At 49.4% G+C, this 18,353-nt stretch overlaps 1 protein-coding gene across 1 annotated transcript in view; it reads left to right on the forward strand.

Annotated features, from left to right (window-relative positions):
• The first annotated feature begins 14,730 nt into the window (after positions 1-14,730).
• adcy5 (adenylate cyclase 5) overlaps positions 14,731-18,353 on the forward strand; it is a 328,357-nt gene continuing 324,734 nt past the window's right edge. Inside the window, exon 1 of the mRNA XM_085986826.1 lies at positions 14,731-15,044. Coding sequence (XP_085842952.1) covers positions 14,736-15,044 — 309 coding nt within the window. The 5' untranslated portion in view covers positions 14,731-14,735. The remainder of the gene's footprint in view (positions 15,045-18,353) is intronic.

The following is an 18,353-nucleotide window of genomic DNA, read 5'->3' on the forward strand; positions in this document are numbered from 1 at the left end:
CGCGTACGCCTGGAACTTCCGATTTTTTTTTACAGGTTTATCCGTGCGGGTGAAAAAAGCAGTCACAAGGCCTGCTTTTAACAAGGTAAGAGGTTAATTAAGTAAAATTAAAACATTTTTTCCACAGGTTTATCATTTTAAAATACTTTAAAGAAACATAAGTTTATTTTTAGCCCCATTAAAAACATAAATTAATTTTTTCAAAAATTTAAATTTTTGTTTAAAATAGTTAATTTATGTAATTTATAGTTATTTTAAAAATGTGATGATTTTTAAAAAATTTATTTGAAGTTTTACTTAGCTTTTGGGGCCGATCTCTATTCATAGATTTCCTGTCAAACCTAATAATGGAGATTCCCAGCTCCGATTGGCTCTCCATGGCCCACGTGATCCCAGGGGACGCTGCGAACTAACTACGCCCCTGGGATACACAAGCACTGCGTGCCGGCAGCTGGAGGAGGCCCAGGATCGGAATCCCACGCGGGCCCACAGCACAACGGCTGGCGTGCTATGTAAGTGCAGGTCGGAGGCTTGCACCCGCGGGAAGCCCCCGACCCGAATTTCTGGCCCATTGTGTCTCTGGTGACCTTTCTGAGGTGAGAAGTCAGACCTTTGAAGTTCTGGAATGCAGATTACGACGTAACTCATGAACCGAACCAAGTGGTTTTCTGCCACCTTTTGTAAACTTTAGGAGTGAATGAACAATTTTGGCCTGTGATAAGGACAAACCAAATAATAGCCACACAGGACGAGTTGATGTAAACGTTTGACAGCTCAAACAGTTCAGACCAATATTAAAGGAACATTTCACTATCTCTGAATGAATGATTTACCACAAAAGGCAAGGAAAGCTGTATAAAACACAGTGGCTAAAGAATATCAGCACTGCAGTCAGAAGAGGGTGGTTTGACCGGTCATTTCGCCTACGAGGATCAGGCTGCAGTCAGAGGAAGGAGGGGCCTGACACGTCCTTTCACTTACGAGGACCTACAATCAACGCTGGACTGATCATCGGCGGGTGGCTGTATGTATAATTTCCTGTAATATTATTGGTGAACTGCTTGAATAGTGGGTGGGGTTTTGAATCTGTCTTAGGAACAGTAAAAGGTTAAAGACAGAACCCGAGAGTCTGGTGTAATTTCTCATAAGTCTCAAGTCCAAACCTGTTGGACGGGGCAAGGGGGAATTCCGCACGTCTTACACCCCGTATAGAGTGAGGTTATATTCTCTCTCCGTCTAAAGTCATGTTATATTCTCCCGTATAAAGTGATGTTATATTCTCCCGTATAAAGTGATGTTATATTCTCTCCGTATAAAGTGATGTTATATTCTCTCCCTGTATAAAGTGATGTTATATTCTCTCTCTGTATAAAGTGATGTTATATTCCCCACATATAAAGTGATGTTATATTCTCTCCCTGTATAAAGTGATGTTATATTCTCTCTGTATAAAGTGATGTTATATTCCCCACATATAAAGTGATGTTATATTCCCCACATATAAAGTGATGTTATATTCTCTCCCTGTATAAAGTGATGTTATATTCTCTCTCCGTATAAAGTGATGTTATATTCTCTCTGTATAAAGTGATGTTATATTCTCTCTGTATAAAGTGATGTTATATTCTCTCTCCTTATAAGGTGATGTTATATTCTCTCCCTGTATAAAGTGATGTTATATTCTCTTCGTGTAAAGTGATGTCATATTCTCAGTATAAAGTGATGTCATATTCTTTCCGTATAAAGAGGCGTTATATTCTGTGTATAAAGTGATTTTATGTTGGCTGTGATTTTTCTGTGCTCAAAGGGCAGATTCAGGGGCGGGTCAGCTGTTAAATGCGATTTGATGGACAGCGGGTTCGAAAATCACCGCGATCCCGCCTCCGTGAGAGTGTCCAAATTTTCGGTTCTGTGATTACAGAACAGGCCCGACACCAAGTGGTGAGTGAGGGATTTAAGACACTGAGGGGGAAAAATTCAGTGTTGCCCCGTCGGCCGTGCGCAAAGATTAGCGCCTGGCGCTAATGAATGCTTCCGACTGCAAATTTGGCTTTTATCGCCCCTGGAGGTGATTGGAGTGCTAAATCAGGCGCTTCACACCTGTCTTAAGGTGCAAAGGCCGAGGAGCGAGGCGCTACCTCAGAGCGCTGGCGAAGCTCATGTGATGTCAGTCAGCAGTGGAACACAGACGCAATGGCGCTGGCCAGTTCTTAAATGGGAGGGTTGAACTTGCTCTCCATCCACATCCTGCTCATTGCAGCCATGAATTTCGGCTTGGAGACCTGTACATTAAATCTGCTGGAAAGAACAAAGGAGAGGAGGCCCAGGGAAAGAGCTCAAAGTGCAGCCCCCACAGTCTCTTCTAAATCGATACAAGGCAGGGCAAATCAAAATGAACCTGCAAAGTGCAGCTCAGTACCCAAAACTCCTTCACACAGCGTTGAATCTCTCCAGAAGTCTCTCTCTCTCTCTCTCAGAATGCGTGGTGCAAAGATGTCACCAACAGAAAAAGGCAGGAAGCGGTTGCCTTTAAATAGTGCTCCCCCAGTCCCTTCCTGACTGCAAAACGCTCCCCTCAACCTGTCATTGCTAGTGGCAGGCAGTAAGGCAGGGGGTGCCACTCAATGTCCAGTCCGGGGCACTACCGGTGCGTTGCGCACTCGACTGATGTCACGATCTGCCGGCGCAGGAGATCGTGGCGGTAGTGTTTAGCATCGCTGCAAAATGTCCAGTTAATTTCGTGAGCAGCGCAAACATCGCCGTGCCAGGGCACTAGTTGCTTTGCGCCCCATTAGCGCCCTCTTAAGGCGCTAACGGGAGGCGCAAACCAACTGAATTTTTCCCCCTTAACTCCTTGTTTAGTGCTTGTTAACTGCTATTTTTACAGCCTTTTCCTGTTTTCCCATATTTTCTATGGGTTTCACGACGTTCGGAGATCACATCAGGTGAGTATGCCGGGAGTACCAACGAGCTGAATAGTTCACCGATGCAACTGCAGTCTAAAAGCTGAGCTCTCATATCTGTTCACTTTCAAATGTCAGAGGTTGCTGATTTCAGGATTGGGAAGACACATGTGATCTGTCCTGAGGCTGTAAGTGTGTGGTGCTAATCTATGTGCACTGTCACCTCCTTGGAATAACCTCTCTCCTCATTGACCGAATGCTTATAACATCTCATCCTCAACTGTCATGTGTAAGAGCAAAATGGGAACGCTTTATACTCTCTCACCCTGGTCCTCAGAATCTGAAGAGGATCAGCCGCAGCGCCAGCAGAACCAGGCACACCAGCGGCACCAACAACAATCGCGCCAACCTTCTCCTCAACCACCTGATGCTGCGCAGGGCAGAGGCCATCAGCGCAGGGCTGCACCTCACCGCAGGAGATACCCCCAACACAGGCTTTACAGGCAGAGGATGAGCTTCCTCAACATGAGTGAGCAGCAGTGCCAAAGGAGGCTGAGACTTTCGCGACAGGTAGTCGCAGACATTTGCGCAATGCTAGATTAAGACCGGCAGCTCGGAGCAGCAAGTGGACACGCCTTACCAGTGGCTGTCAAAGTCACCACCACCCTCAACTTCTTTGCGTCCGGGTCCTTCCAGGGATCAGCAGCAGACATTAGAGGCATCTCCTAGTCGGCCGCCCACGTATGCATCACGTGGGTTAGCGCTGCTCTCTTTGCCATGTTCGCCAATTTATTCCACCTTTCCGCTGATGAGGCAAGTGTTACCGTGTGGGTGCTAGGCTTTGTCAATCTGGCTGGCTTCCCACAGGTGCAGGGCGTCATCGACTGCACCCATGTGGCCATCAAGGCACCCCATCACAACCCAGCAGTATTTTTCAACCACAAGGGCTTCCACTCCCTTAACATGCAGCTGGTCTGCAACCATAGGAAGAGCATCATGCATGTGTGCGCCAAGTTCCTTGGCAGCTGCCATGACTATTACATCCTGCGCCAGTCCACTGTCCCTCAGCTCTTCGATCTGCCAAATGAACTTTCTGGCTGGCTCCTTGAAGACAAGAGCTATCCCCTGAAGACGTGGCTAATGACACCGTTTAAGAGGCCATCCAAGGAGTCTGAGGAGAGTTACAACCAAAGCCACATTTCTACCAGAAGCCTCAAAGAGCAAACAATAGGGTTGCTCAAAATGTGATTCAGATGCCTGGACAGATCTGGAGGAGCCCTTCAGTGCGTACCAGCCAGGGTGTCCAGAATCATTGTGGTCTGCTGTGCCCTGCACAACATTGCACAGCAGCGTGGATTATCGCTGCCTGCGGAACAAGGCGCAGAGCGCACAGCCTCTTCAGAGGAGGAGGAGGAGCAAAATGAGGTCCCAGATGAGGAAAACCTGGAGGAGACGCCTGACCCAGTGCGACCAGCCTGCGAGCACATTGCTGCCCGTGATGCCAGGGATGGCCTGATCAATGCCAGATTCACCGCCTTTATGCAGCACACACATATGGCTGCCACATGCACATGAAGGTTGCCACAATCACACTTCAACACCATAGAGCATCTCTACAATGATCTGTGCATTCCTTGAACTGTCACCACCATTGCTGGACATAAAGGCGCCCTCACCCTTCACTGTGCAACTTCAAATTGTGACCACACATATGACAACAAGTTCAAACATTCACAGAACATTAATTTATTACAACAGAATAAAAGAACATAAACTTATCATTGATTTCTAGCAGAACACCCAAGTGAGTACCCTTGTGCTTATTTATGTGGCAGCTTTCTCTTACGCATGCTTCTACGTGGTGCTACCCCTGTGGCTTCAGCAGATGTAGAGGCAGCCTGCTCACGTCCTGCTAAGATGTCTTTGGCCATCGTCCTCTGGGTTTTGGAGCCTGTGAGGGCCCCACCAAAGTCTGCTCCTCCTGTGGCTGCGCGGGGACAGACTCGGCCATCGCTGTTCGGGGAGGCATCTGGGGCTCTGACCGAGGGGTTGGCAAGGGGATGGCAGTTTGCGTGCTCGGAGAGGAGCTCCCACTTGCATGTTGCCTCTCACCTTCATCCCTCTCATGGGTGACCCGCACTTCTCTGCTAGCAAATAGCTGGAGAACATCTTGCTGCACATCATAACGGGGACATCCATGAACCTCTGGTTCCTCTCTGTGATAGACGCCCATCTATCCTCCATAGCTGACCATCTATTTAGAAGAGTTTTGATTCTGATGATTTATGTCCTCCATGGAGATTGCCATCCTTTCCATACATTTGCCATGGCGTGCGCCACGGCATTGCTCATGTTTGAGATGGACTCCTCCATTCTCTGCACACTTGCAGTCACCGTGGTTGCAAACCCAGTCAGAGCCTCCCACACTTGTTCCTGAAGCTCCAGCACCGCTCTCTTTCTGGATGGCCCCCTGAGGCTCAGCATCTACATGCAGCTGAGCAGAGCTAGGAGCGTCCTGCGGCCTCCGACGAGGACTCTCCGCTGCTGTCCCTGTCTCCACCAACTGCTTTTGCTTACTCGTGAGTTGCGATACACCAGGTGACAACACTGCTCTATCTCGCATACGACCCGCCGAGGTGTGCGTCTCTGCGCTGGTGCTGGGTGCGATCATTGCTGCTGATGCTGCATCCTCTGAGGAGTCGTCCTACTCTTTCTCCTGGACAGTAGGGAGGGAGGCTCTTGATGGTCCTGTGGGTGAGTAAAGACAGGAGTTAGACATGTGATATGTAGATTGCTGACGCATCCCATTGTGCACATGATGAGCATTCAATTTCTATTGACATCAGATCCCAAATGAGTCACTCATGAATGCCAAATAAGATGGATGGAGAATTATTCTGTCACCAGGTTGTTCTACTGAGCCCCTCTCTCCGTCCCTCACTTTGAGCTCTTCGACTGTTCCCACAATGTTGAGAGCAGCCTCCTCAGCGTGGGTGAGCTGTGAGAACGATGGTGGTCCCCCTCCTGTTCTCTCCCTCTCTTTTCCTGCAAAGAGGGAAAGAAGTGGAGTTTCAGTGAGAGTGTTGGAATGAGTGTAAAGAGGGAGACTGTGATGGAGTGGGTTCCCATTGCCAAGTTTCCACTTTTGAGCTGTTAGTTGTTGTCATTGTATAAGATTGAGGGTGGGTGTGAGGGGTGCCTGGTTAGATGGGGAAGTGATTCTGTACACACGGAGAGAGGGATGGGTGATGGTGCAAGGGATGTTGGGGTGAGTTAGGATGTGCAGGAGTAGGGTTGGCAATGCAGATTGATGGGGATGTGATGACAGGCACAGCAGAATTAAGGTAAGTGTGCTTTTATACTCACTTTTCCAGAACGCAGGAGATCATTGAACCTCTTCCTACATTGGACCAGGTGCGACTGAACAGACACCTTGCAGTTACCTCCTCAGCAATTGGCAGCCAGGCTGTCTTTCTCTGCTGAGGAGGTTTCCTTCTTCCATTATCTGGGCATAGGACCTCCTTGGCGTCCTCTGACTCCCTCCACAAGAACATGGAGGGAGTCATTGTTGAGGCGGGGAACTAGCCTTTGGTCTCTCTGCAGACACCGTGGAGAGCAGCACCAGTCAGGAGCATCAAGAGCAAAGTGAGAGCTAATGGGGACACGGCCCCTCCTTAAATACACCGGCTGCAAACGCGTCATCAGAGCCGCTCAGCAGACCCGCACCTTGTGATCAGGCCGGGTAACGCGCACGGCCGGCGGGCTTAACGAGCCCAATCAACAGAAAATTGTGTCAGCAGACTGGCTGGCGCCGGGAGCAGGAGCGGGAGCGGGACCAGAATCTGCCGACTAACATTCCCGCCGCCAACCTGCCTCCACTCAGAAAATCCAGCCCATTGTCTTCATATAAACTGATATATTCTCAGTACAACCTGATTTATATTCTTTGTAGAAAGTGATGTTATATTCTCCGTATAAAGTGATGTTATATTTTCTTATCTGACAGTGAGAGGGGGACGATCTGTGAGCCATAGACTTTTGAGAGGTCTGTATCCACAATAGGGATACAACTTTAAGCAGTTCTATAAATGATCGGAATGACCAAGGCAAACCTGTAAAGCTTGAAGAGACCATTGACCTTAATTTCCTTTAATTAGGAGGGACTCACAAGCCTGTAAGGATAGAAGGCAGGCAAATAGTTCAGTTGGGGAGAGGAAGTAGCTGAGGGCGAGAAGGTGTAGGCTGAAAAGTTTGATTGCTACTGTTTGGTTCATCGCGGCACTTAAAAGCCCCACTGCCCTGGGTGAATAAACCCCTGACTTGCTTTAACCATTAATCACTGGCCTGCGAGTCTAAATGACCACTGGTTCCTGGGCCTGCTTCGACTTGTGTCGGGAGTGGGATTTTGGCACTTTGAGAAAGCCCAAGGCCCACCATCATGGAGGAACTGCTGAGAACATTCATACAGGCCATATTGGCACAACAGGAGCAGACTAACAAGATTCTGGAACTCAAGCAAGAAACTAATCGGATCATGGTGGCAAAAGCGGGAAGAAGCAAGAATGAGATCCAGCATTTGATGCAGAAACTGGTGTCAGGGGGGATCCGAGGCGACGGACCCGCAGCCTATCCGGCCTAGCGACGGACCCGCAGCCTCTCCGGCCCGGTGACGGACCCGCAGCCTCTCCGGCCCGTCAATGGACCCGCAACCTATCTGGCCTGGTGACGGACCCGCAGCCTATCCGGCCTGGTGACGGACCTGCAGCCTCTCCGGCCTAGTGATGGACCCACAGCCTATCCGGCCTGGTGATGGACCCACAGCCTCTCCGGCCCGGCGACAGACCCGCAGCCTCTCTGGCCCGGCGACGGATCTGCAATCTATCCAGCCCAGCGACGGACCCGCAGCCTATCCGGCCTGGCGACGGACCCGCAGCCTATCCGGCCTGGTGATGGACCCGCAGCCTCTCCGGCCCGGTGATGGACCCACAGCCTCTCCGGCCTAGCAATGGACCCGCAGCCTATCGGTTGGCTCATTTTTGGTAGGTGCCCAACAGGCAAACTTTGACTTGGAACCGACTGATACAGCTGATCACTGGGCATTGAAGGAGGAAATCCTGGCCCGTACTGGAGCAAATCCTCCAGGGGAGAGCTCGACGGTTTCAAGCCTGGGCCTATGAGGCAGGGGGGAACCTGCCCAAGATCACAGATGTATGACCTGATGCACCTGGTCCCGCGATGGCTGCAGCCCGAGACAAGGATCAAGGAGCTGGTTGTCATGGACCGTTTCCTCCGAAGATTACCCCCCCACCTCCCCCCCTGTCTCCCCCCCTCCCCCCGCCTCCCTCCCCGCAGAACGTCAGGAGATGGAAGGTTCAAGGAGAGCCAGGGGTCGACCAGGGGTTGTTCGCTGGAGTAGAGTCACGTCTGGCGGCGGTGGAGCTGGCTTGCAATCGATGAGACATCCCCTCCAGGACCCTATGGCGCCCTCCTAGTCTGAGAAAACACGGAGATCCCGGTAAAACTGTATGGGAGAAGGGGCGGTGCTGACGTGTAGCAAGAAGCTGTGAAGAGACATTGTAACCTCTTTGATCACAAAAATTATAAAATGTTAGTACAAAAGCAAAATACTGTGGATGCTGGAAATCTGAAATAAAAACAGAAAATGCTGGAAACACTCAGCAGGTCAGGCAGCATCTGTGGAGAGAGAAACAGAGTCAATGTTTCAGGTCGATGACCCTTCGTCAGAACTAGCAAAGGTTGGAGATGTAATGGGATTTAAGCAAGTGTAGGGGCAGGGAAAGGGGGGAGGGGAGGAAAGAACAAAAGGGAAGGTCTGTGATAGGCTGGAAGTCAGGAGAGATTAAATGACAAAAGGGATGATGGTGCAAGACGAAAGAAGATGGTAACGGGAGAAGTAAAGAAACAAAAGATGAGTCTAGAAGAGGTGTAAATGGGAATGGCAGAATCATCAACAGCTGCCATGTGAAAAAATAGAGATGGAGGTTATAGTTATGGTTATGGAGACCGCATCGTGAGCAGTGAATACCGTGGACTAAATTACAAGAAGTGCAAGTAAATCGCTGTTTCACCTGGAAGGAGTGTTTGGAGCACTGGACAGTGGGAAGGGAGGAGGTAAAAGGGCATGTGTTGCATCTCCTGCGCTTGCACAGGAAGGTGCCGGGCGAAGGGGAAGGGGTGTTGATGGTAATAGAGGAGTGGACTAGGGTGTCGCGGAGGGAGTGGTCCCTTCGGAATGCTGAATGGGGAGGGGAGGGGAAGATGTGTTTGGTGGTGGGATCACGCTGGGGGTGGCGGAAATGGCGGAGGGGATTGTTGGTGGGGTGAAAGGTGAGGACAAGGGGAACCCTATCGTGGTTCCGGGAGGGAGGGAAAGGGGTGAGAGCAGAAGTGCGGGAAATAGAACGGATACAGTCGAGGGCCGTGTCAGCCACGGTAGAGGGGAATCCTCGGTTGAGGAAAAAGGAAGACATGTCGGAAGCACTAGTATGGAAGGTGGCATTGTCAGAACATTCTCCTCTCTAGGATTCCCCTCTACCGTGGTTGACATGGCCCTCAACTGTGGGGGGCTGATGCAGTAGCGCCGGGGCGAGGCAAATCCAGCGCCACACGGCAAATACGGTCCCCCTGTTGCGCCGCCAGTACGAGGTATCGCCGGGGACGTCAACGCCAGACAGATTGTGACGTCAGTGAGTGTGCAACGCTCACTGGCCACCCAATCTGCAAAACTGATTTTCGCCACCTACCTTTGTGCCTCGACCAGACAGCGGCAGGGAGAGGCGGAGTAAGGATGCCGGCTCCAGGGACGTTATTTAAAGGCATCCGCATTAATCACTCGCAGCTGGCAGAGCAGGTTAATGTCAGTGGTTTCTTGTCAGTTTCAGCTAGCCAATCACTTTGTAGAAGCAATTTCAAGGTTCTTTTTTATCAGCAGTGTTCTGGCAAGTGCAAAGTGCCTACATTTATTGTTCAAAGAATCAAACTGATACACTTGGCAAGACCAGGATGACTTAAACCCCAGATCCCTTTTGCTCACCACATGCCCATCATACCATCGCTGCGTCATGCCATATCACAGCATCCTCCTGGGCGCAAAGGTGAAATGAGAGACCACATTAATAAATTTATGCATAAACATAACACACATATCACATTCATTCTAATAACTAATGACCATTGTGCCTGCCATAGTTGAATAGCTGACATTGTGGGCAAGGTTTTGAAATGTGGGTGTGACTGTTGGTAGGTAGAGATTGTTGGTGGGTGAGTGCTGGGGGTCTGGTGCTTTGCGTAGTGTATGAAGCTTGTGGTACAGATGGTGGTATGTAGCATTTGTTGAAGCATTGACTCACCCATACCACCCGACTGAGGTGGATCTGCCATGAGCACACCTGCTTCAGCCCTCTGGCTCCTTCTCCTTGTTGTGCTTCTCCTTGCTGAGGCAGCTGCACAGCCAGCAATGCTGAGAATGTGGTGCTGCAGCATCAATGAACCTCCCCTTTAAGTACTGGGAAAAGTCTGTGGCAATGATGAGTTGAGATTAGACTGCACCCAATATTGGTCCACCCTTTGAGTGTAATGCCACTGAGCTAAGCCTTTAAGACTTGGTTTAGTGCCCCAATCATTTCTTTGAGCAGTGAGAATGAATTTTGCGTGCAGTCTAAAGCATTAGCGCCTGGCGCTAATTCTCCAACTTCTCTAAATTTACCACCCAATCCTGGGCTATAATGAATTTCTAACCCATATGTTTCTCTCCCCACAGAGGCTGCCTGACCTGCTGAGTATTTCCAGCATTTTCTGTTTTTATTTTTTAAATGTTAAATGTGCTAAGCTGTTATCGTTGTGATGGGTTAGGGCATATTACAAGATGATGACATTAGAAGAGATCAAAAAAAGATATTAAGAGGTTTAAGATAGAAAAGGAGGGGAGATACTGCGTAGCAGACTCATGACTAAGGCCAGAAGATGTGGAATCGGAGGACAGGTAGCGGAATGGATAGTAAGCTGGCTACAAAAACAGAAAACAGAGAGTAGCGGTTAATGGTAGCTGCTCAGGCTGGCAAAAGGTGGGAAGCGGTGTTCCACAGGGATCGGTGTTGTGACCACGGTTCTTTACAACTTGCATAAACAATCTGGACTCGGGAATCGGAAGTACAATTTCAAAATTTGCGGAAGACACCAAATTGGGAGGTGTAGTCAATAGAGTGACGTAAGAAAACTACTAGGCACTTGGTCAGAGTATTAAACAAGGCTTTAATCGACTGTTTCACAACATGGAAGTCTAGTTATCCTTCACTAGTTCCTGTTTACAAAATGTCCCTGAGCAAGCTGGCCCGTGCCCAAGTATTTATACTCTCCCTGGACAGCACCACCAGCAGGCCGCCCAGTATATTTCATAAGTCATTTCTACATGAATGGCACAATATATGTCACAGAGGAAGACTGCAACAAAACACAGGAAGACATTAATGAGCTTGCAGAATGGGCGTGTAATTAGCAAATTAATTTCAATATAGATAAGTGTGAGGTAGTGCATTTTGGTAGGAAGAATAAGGAATCCACATACTGCCTAGAAAATAAAGGAGGAATTTTAACATGGGGGGAGCGGGTGGGAATAGGTGCGGGTGGAGGGTTAATGGGCAGAAAATCGAAGCGTGTCGGGAAGCCGGCTCCATCCCGCCGACTTTCGGCTTTTACCCGAGGCGGGACAAGGGGTGGGCAGCCAACCCCCTCCAAGGAGGCCTCGGATTTAACTGTGACCGCCTCGGGAAACCCGGCAGCTGCAGCGAGGCGTGGAGGGCCGAGCTCCTCCACCATCAGCCCTTTCCCATACAAATGCCCCCACTCCCCCCGCCACCCCTGGATCAGACCCCAAGTTATGCTGCACCTTTATAAAGCACTGGTTAGGCCACAACTGGAGTGTTGCATCCAGGTCTGGTCACCACACTTTCGGAAGGATGTGAAGGCACTTGAGAGGGTGCAGAGGAGATTTACCAGAATGGTTCCGGGGATAGGGGATCTTAGCTACAAGGACAGGTTGGAGAAGCTGGATTTGTTTCCATTAGAGCAAAGGAGGTTGAGGGGGTGATTTGATAGAGGTGTACAAGATTATGACGGGTTTGGATAGACTAAACGGGGAAAGGCTGTTCCCACTAGTTGATGGTACAAGGACTAGGGGACACAGATTTAAGGTTTTGGGCAAGAGATTCAGGGGGGATCTGAGGGAAAACTTTTTTATGCAGCGAGTGGTGAGGACCTGAAACTTACTGCCGACGGAAGTGGTGGAAGCGGAGACACTCAATGTTTTCAAGGGGAGACTGGATAGGCATTTGAGGGAAATAAACTTGCAGGGTTACGGGGATAGAGCGGGGGAATGGGACTGACTGGATTGCTCTACAGAGAGCCGGCATGGACTTGATGGGCTGAATGGTTTCCTTCTGTGCCGTTATGACTCTCTGGGCTGGATTTTGATTCTGGAGGCGTGTAGGAGGCAGGACTACAACTTTCAGGATTGTCGTCCCGCCTCAATCGAGTTCTAGCCAACCCACGCGATTTTCACTTGATTGACCTTGTTGAGCCCGCCCAGCGGGCTCAGTAGGCCAATTAAGGGCCATCTAGCAACAGGTGACATCACAGATTGACATTTCATCTGTCAAGAGCTTTTGACAGATGAAATATCAGCGTTTGACAGCGGTTTGAAGCTGTCAAACACTGACAATCTGTACACTAAGTTAATTCCTTTCTCTCAGGCTGATTTAGAGACCTCTCCAGAACAGAAAGCTGAATGCTGCAACTTTTGACAGCTCGCGGCCATTCTGCTTTCTGTGCCGGTGAGATGAGGGACTCCCGAGACCTGAAGGAAGGAAGGCTGTAAAGGTAAGTAAAACTTCTTTAAACACTTTACACACACCAAACACACTTACCTCTTCACTCATGCACCCATCACTCACCTGAACACCGGACATCTCGAACCCTCCAAGTCCTTCAGCCCGATGGCCCGCCTCGCTAACTTGGCGTGGTTTGGAGCCGTCGGGAATCCCAGGCTTCAGGAATAAAAATAGGGATTAGGCTAAAAACTGTCTGTTAACTACCTGTTAACAAGCAGTTAATTGGCACTAATCCCCTTCCCGCCTCGGGGAGGCGGGTCCCAGCACAGGTTGGGTATCCGCCTCCTTTGAAACTGGCATGGAGGCGGGATGGGTTTGTGCCCCCCGATTTCGAGATTTGAACCCCCCACACGCCTCCAATCCCGCCTCCACGGCCCAATGAAAATCCTGCCCTATGACTCCATGACTTAACGCCTGGAGTTGGGGACCGGAGACCCCCATGGCCCCACGGATCGGAACGCACCCCCAGGGTCAGGGATTGGACCCTCCGGGGCCAGTGATCGGACATACCTGGTCCTGCGGCCTTCTCTGGCATGCGCCCCGCCCGACTGGAAACCAATCAGGCTGACTTGCAGGTGGGGAACCTGTCATTGATGAAAGACGCACGCTGTGGAGTTAAATCCCACAGTATACGGGAAGCCCCCACCACTCTCCTCCCCCCCGACCCTCCTCCCCCCGCACTCCCAGCAGGATGAGAAGGTAAAAATTCCCCTCAAAGAGACTAAATGGGGTAGAGGAGCAATGGGATCTAGGCATAAGGATACACAAATCACTAAAAGTAGCGACGCAGGTTAATAAGGCCATTAAAAAAAAGCAAAGCAAGCACTGGGTTCATTTCTAGAGGGATAGAATTGAAAAGGGGAGAAGTTATGCTAAACTTGTATCAAACCTTGATTAGACCACACTTGGAGTAACGTGCACAGTTCTGGTCTCCATATTACAAAATGGATATAGAGGCACTGGAGAAGGTGCAAAAAAAGATTCACAAGGATACCAGAACTGAGAGGTTATAACTATCAGGAAAGATTGAACAGGCTGGGGCTCTTTACTCTAGAAAACAGAAGGCTGAGGGGTGACCCCATGGAGGTCTTTAAGATAATGAAAAGGTTTAATAGGATAGAAGTGGAGAAAATGTTTCCACTCGTCGAGAAGACCAAAACTATTGGCCATAAATATAAGATAGTCAATAATAAATCCAATAGGTAATTCGGGAGACACTTCTTTACTCAGAGGGTGGTGGGAGTGTGGAACTCGCCACCACAGGGAGTGGTTGAGGTGAATAGCAGAGATGCATTTAAGGGGAAGCGAGACAAGCACATGAGGGAGAAAGGAATAGAAGGAGATGCCGATAGGGTTTGATGAAGAAGGGTGGGTGGAGGCTCGTGTGGACCATAAACACTGGCACAGACTTGTTGGGCTGAATGGCCTGTTTCTGTGTTGTAGACATGATGTATCTCGATGTTAAGTGATGTTATATTCCCCTCGTACAGCAACAACAATTTGCATTTGTATGGCGCCTTCAGCATAGTAAAACATCCCAAGGCGCCTCACAGGAGCGTAATCAAACAAAATTTGACACCGAGCCACATAAGGAGATATTAGGACAGGTGACCGAAAGCTTGGTCAAAGAGGTAGGTTTTAAGGAGCGTCTTAAAGGAGGAGAGAGAGGCGGAGAGGTTTAGGGAGGGAATTCCAGAGCTTAGGGCCCAGGCAGCTGAAGGCACGGCCGCCAATGGTGGGGCGATTAAAATCGGGGTAATGTATACTTGCTGCGTAAAAAGATAAATGAAGTGAGGTTATGTTCGCCTCGGTTTACTATTCTGGGTGTAAAATGGTGCACTGTAGTGGAATTTTTTTTTTTACTATCTTGGCCCAGTTACGACGAGATCTTTAACCATTGCTCTTTCTTTGTGCCGCAGTTGGTTGAATGTTAGAATGGAGCTCGGGCTTGGTGATTGGCCAACTGCAAGAAAGAGAGTTGCATACCCTCGTCGCCGTTTCTCACCTCTCTGAAGTGGCAGGACACGGGGAGCCTCCGGTGAAAGGATCATTGTGGAGGCCCTTCTTCATGCAAAAAAAGAGTGATGCTCACGTTGGACTGTTGCTGTGGTGGCGGAGAGGTTCCCCCCCCCCTCAGCCGTCCCTTTCACTCGTGGTGCGGTGTTCCATCGTGGTTTGCGGGGTGGCCAGAAGGTTTCGCCCCTCCCCATCTCGGCACTGCGGATCCGGCCCCTGGGTAAGTGACCTCTGCTGTGGGCAGTGCTGGGTGTGGCGTCTCTCGGGGACGTCCCTGAGCAGCAGGGGTGGAGGGAAGCCAAGCGTATGCCTGGGTTGCGTTGGTCGCTGATTCATTCCGACCTTCATTTCACTCGGATGACAGTTTATTTCAGCTCAGTGGTGTTTTTAAGACTTTCGACTGCTGCTGTTTATAGAACCATACAGCACTGAAGGAGGCCATTCGGCCCATTGTGCCTGTGACGGCTCTTTGAAAGAGCTCTCCAATTAGTTCCACTCTCCCCTGCTCTTTCCCCAGAGCCCTGCAATGTTTTCCTTTTCAAGTATTTATCCAATTGCCTTCTGAAAGTTACTATTGAATCTGCTTCCACCGCCCTTTCAGTCAGTGCGTTCTAGACCACAACAACTCGCTGCGTAAATAAATCTCATCCTCCCTCTTGCCAATTACCTTAAATCTGTGTCCTCTGGTTACCGACCCTTCTGCCAGTGGAAACAGTTTCTCCTTATTTACTCTATCAAAACCCTTCGTGATTTTGAACACCTCCATTAAATCTCCTCTTAACCTTCTCTGCTCTAAGGAGAACAATCCCAGCTTCTCCAGTCTCTCCACATAACTGAAGTCCCTCATCCCCTGGTACCATTCGAGTAAATCTCTTCTGCACCCTCACCAAGGCCTTGACATCCTTCCTAAAGTGTGGTGCCTAGAATTGGACACAATACTCCAGCTGAGACCTAACCAGTGATTTATAAAGGTTTAGCATAACTGTCCCTCGTGCTTTCCGAGGTCGCCTGGGTCATGTGTGCCGGTCTGGCTCTGGTGATGTGCGCCTCTTTCCCTGTTAAACTTGTATAGGACCCTGGTCAGGCCGCACATAGAGTTCTGTGCACATTTCTGTTCTCCATACTATAAAAAGGACGTGGAAGCACTGGAGAAAGTGCAAAAAAGATTTACAAGGATGGTACCAGAACTGAGAGATTACAGCTCTCGGGAAAGAGTGAACAGGTTGGAGCATTTCCCTTTAGAAAAGAGACTTAGAGGTGACCTGATCGAGGTCTTTAAAATGATGAATGTGTTGGACAGGGGTAGATGTGGAGAGCATGTTTCCACTTGTGGGAGAATCCAAAACTAGGGGCCAGAAATACAAGATAGTTACTGATAAATCCACTCGGGAAATAAGGAGAAATTTCTTTACTCAGAGAGTGGTTAGAATGTGGAACTCGCTATCACAGGAAGTGGTTGAGGTGACTAGCTTAGATGCTTTCAAAATGAAACTAGGCGAGTACATGAGAGAAAAGGGAATAGGAAGATATGCTGAGAGGCTGGGATGAGGGAGATGGAGTGGGAGGAGACTCGTGTGGAGGAGGATAAACACCAGCAGAGACTGGTTGGGCCGAATGGCCTGTTTCTGTGCTGTAAATTTGATGTAATTCAATCCAGACTGGCAACAACTACTTGCTTTTATATTGATGTGCCTCAATGAATCCGAGACTCGACGTTAACGGAGCAAAGCAAGGCTTTTATTAACTCAGAAAGTAATACACATTGGAGAAGTGTCTCTCATCCAGAGATCTGCTGTACTGCTGTGAGACACGCTGGGGCTTGCTTAAGTAGGGGCCAGGTATGGGCGGAGCCCTACACACAATACAATACAGGTAAGGAAATGAAACTGAAACTAAACTAAACACAGGGAATACAGTGCCTGATGAATGGCATATTTCATCACATATATAGCGCCTTTAACGTAGTAAAAAGTCCCCACGGTGCTTCACAGGAGCGATTATCAAACAAAATTTGACACCGAGCCGCATAAGAAGATATCAGGGCAAGTGAGCAACAGCTTGGTCAAGAGGTGGGTTTTAAGGAGCATCTCAAAGGAGGAGAGAGGGGCGGAGAGGTTTAAGGAGGGAATTCCAGAGTTTGGAGCCTAAGCAACATGATGGCACGGCCGCCAATGGTGGGGCGAAGAAAGTTGGGGACTTAAGCCGCGATTTCGCCATCGGAGGCGGGATTGCGGCAGGGGAGGTCGTTGCCGGGTCCCGGTCCCACTGCCGGCTCCAGCCACTCTGCGAAAAGGATTTTTCCCCTGATTAGGCTTGTTAAGCCCGCCCTGCGAGTTTCCGACCAATTAAAAGGAAGCGGGTCTGATGACGTCATTTGATGACGCATCATCAGCCGGTTTCCTTAAAAGGACCATGTCGACATTCACTTGGACAGTTGTGCTGTCAGTGTTCTACAGCATTGAGGTGCTGCAAACACTGACAATCCCTGCACAAAGGTGCGCAGATGCACCCGGGTTCTCCCATGACTCCCTCCATATGCTTATGGAGGGAGTCACAGCACGCAGGGAGATTCTCTTCCCTGCCAAGGGTGGAAGAGACCTCCCCAGGACAACAACGCAGCCTGGTTGCACATTGCACAGGAGGACACAAGCAAGGATGTCGTCAGGAGGACCAGGCTGCTGTGGCGCAAACCTTTCATTGATCTCAGTAGATCACGAAACGTTACTGCAACCTCATCCTGCTGTGTCACTCATTACATCCCCATCACTCTGCCTTCCCTACCCTACTCCTGCACATCCTTACACCAACATACCTTGCACCTCCATCCATTCCTCTCTATCTACATTATCACTTCCCCATCTCAGTAGCCAACCCTCACACTCACCCTCATCCTAGTGCAATCATACCAAGTAACAACACACAAGGGTAGGCACTTGGGTGTTTTATGCAATATTCATGTAAATTTTCTATTAATGTGTTGTCAAACATTGACATCTATATTTTCAACACTTTACCTTATTGGACAGATCTGTGCTCACCTTTGGAAGTGTCTTAGTGAGTTCCAGTGAATGTTGAGACATAACTCCGCCCCCCCCACCCTCCCCCCACAATTTTGATGAGTGTGAAAGGAATGGCTTGGACATTGTAGGGGTGCTGGTGTGAGGTGGTGCTAACCTGGCGCATCATGTGGCAGCCAGGGTGTACAGCGTCAAGTGATGTAAATCTGGCCATGGTGAGGTCATCGCTGGCCTCCCGGGCAGCAATGTTGTGGGGTGCTGATGTCCTGTGCAGCATTAGGTGATTGCGGAGAAGGTTGGTGTTGTTGTTGATGATGTTGGTGTTGGGACTGATCGTGGAGGGATTCTGAGGATCAAGGTGATATTTTTTCAAGGGCACTGATGTTGCTGGAATAGATGGCACCTGAAGTTGAGATGACAGAACTAATCTGTCAATGGTGAGACAGCTTGCTCCAAGGAGGTGACAGTGGATAGAGAGTTTACTCCAAACACATCCAAACTGCATACAGCTC

Source organism: Somniosus microcephalus, chromosome 4 (genome assembly GCF_052327205.1).
Source record: "Somniosus microcephalus isolate GS21.2 chromosome 4, FLI_Smic_1.0, whole genome shotgun sequence".
In the NCBI taxonomy this organism is placed as follows: domain Eukaryota; kingdom Metazoa; phylum Chordata; class Chondrichthyes; order Squaliformes; family Somniosidae; genus Somniosus; species Somniosus microcephalus.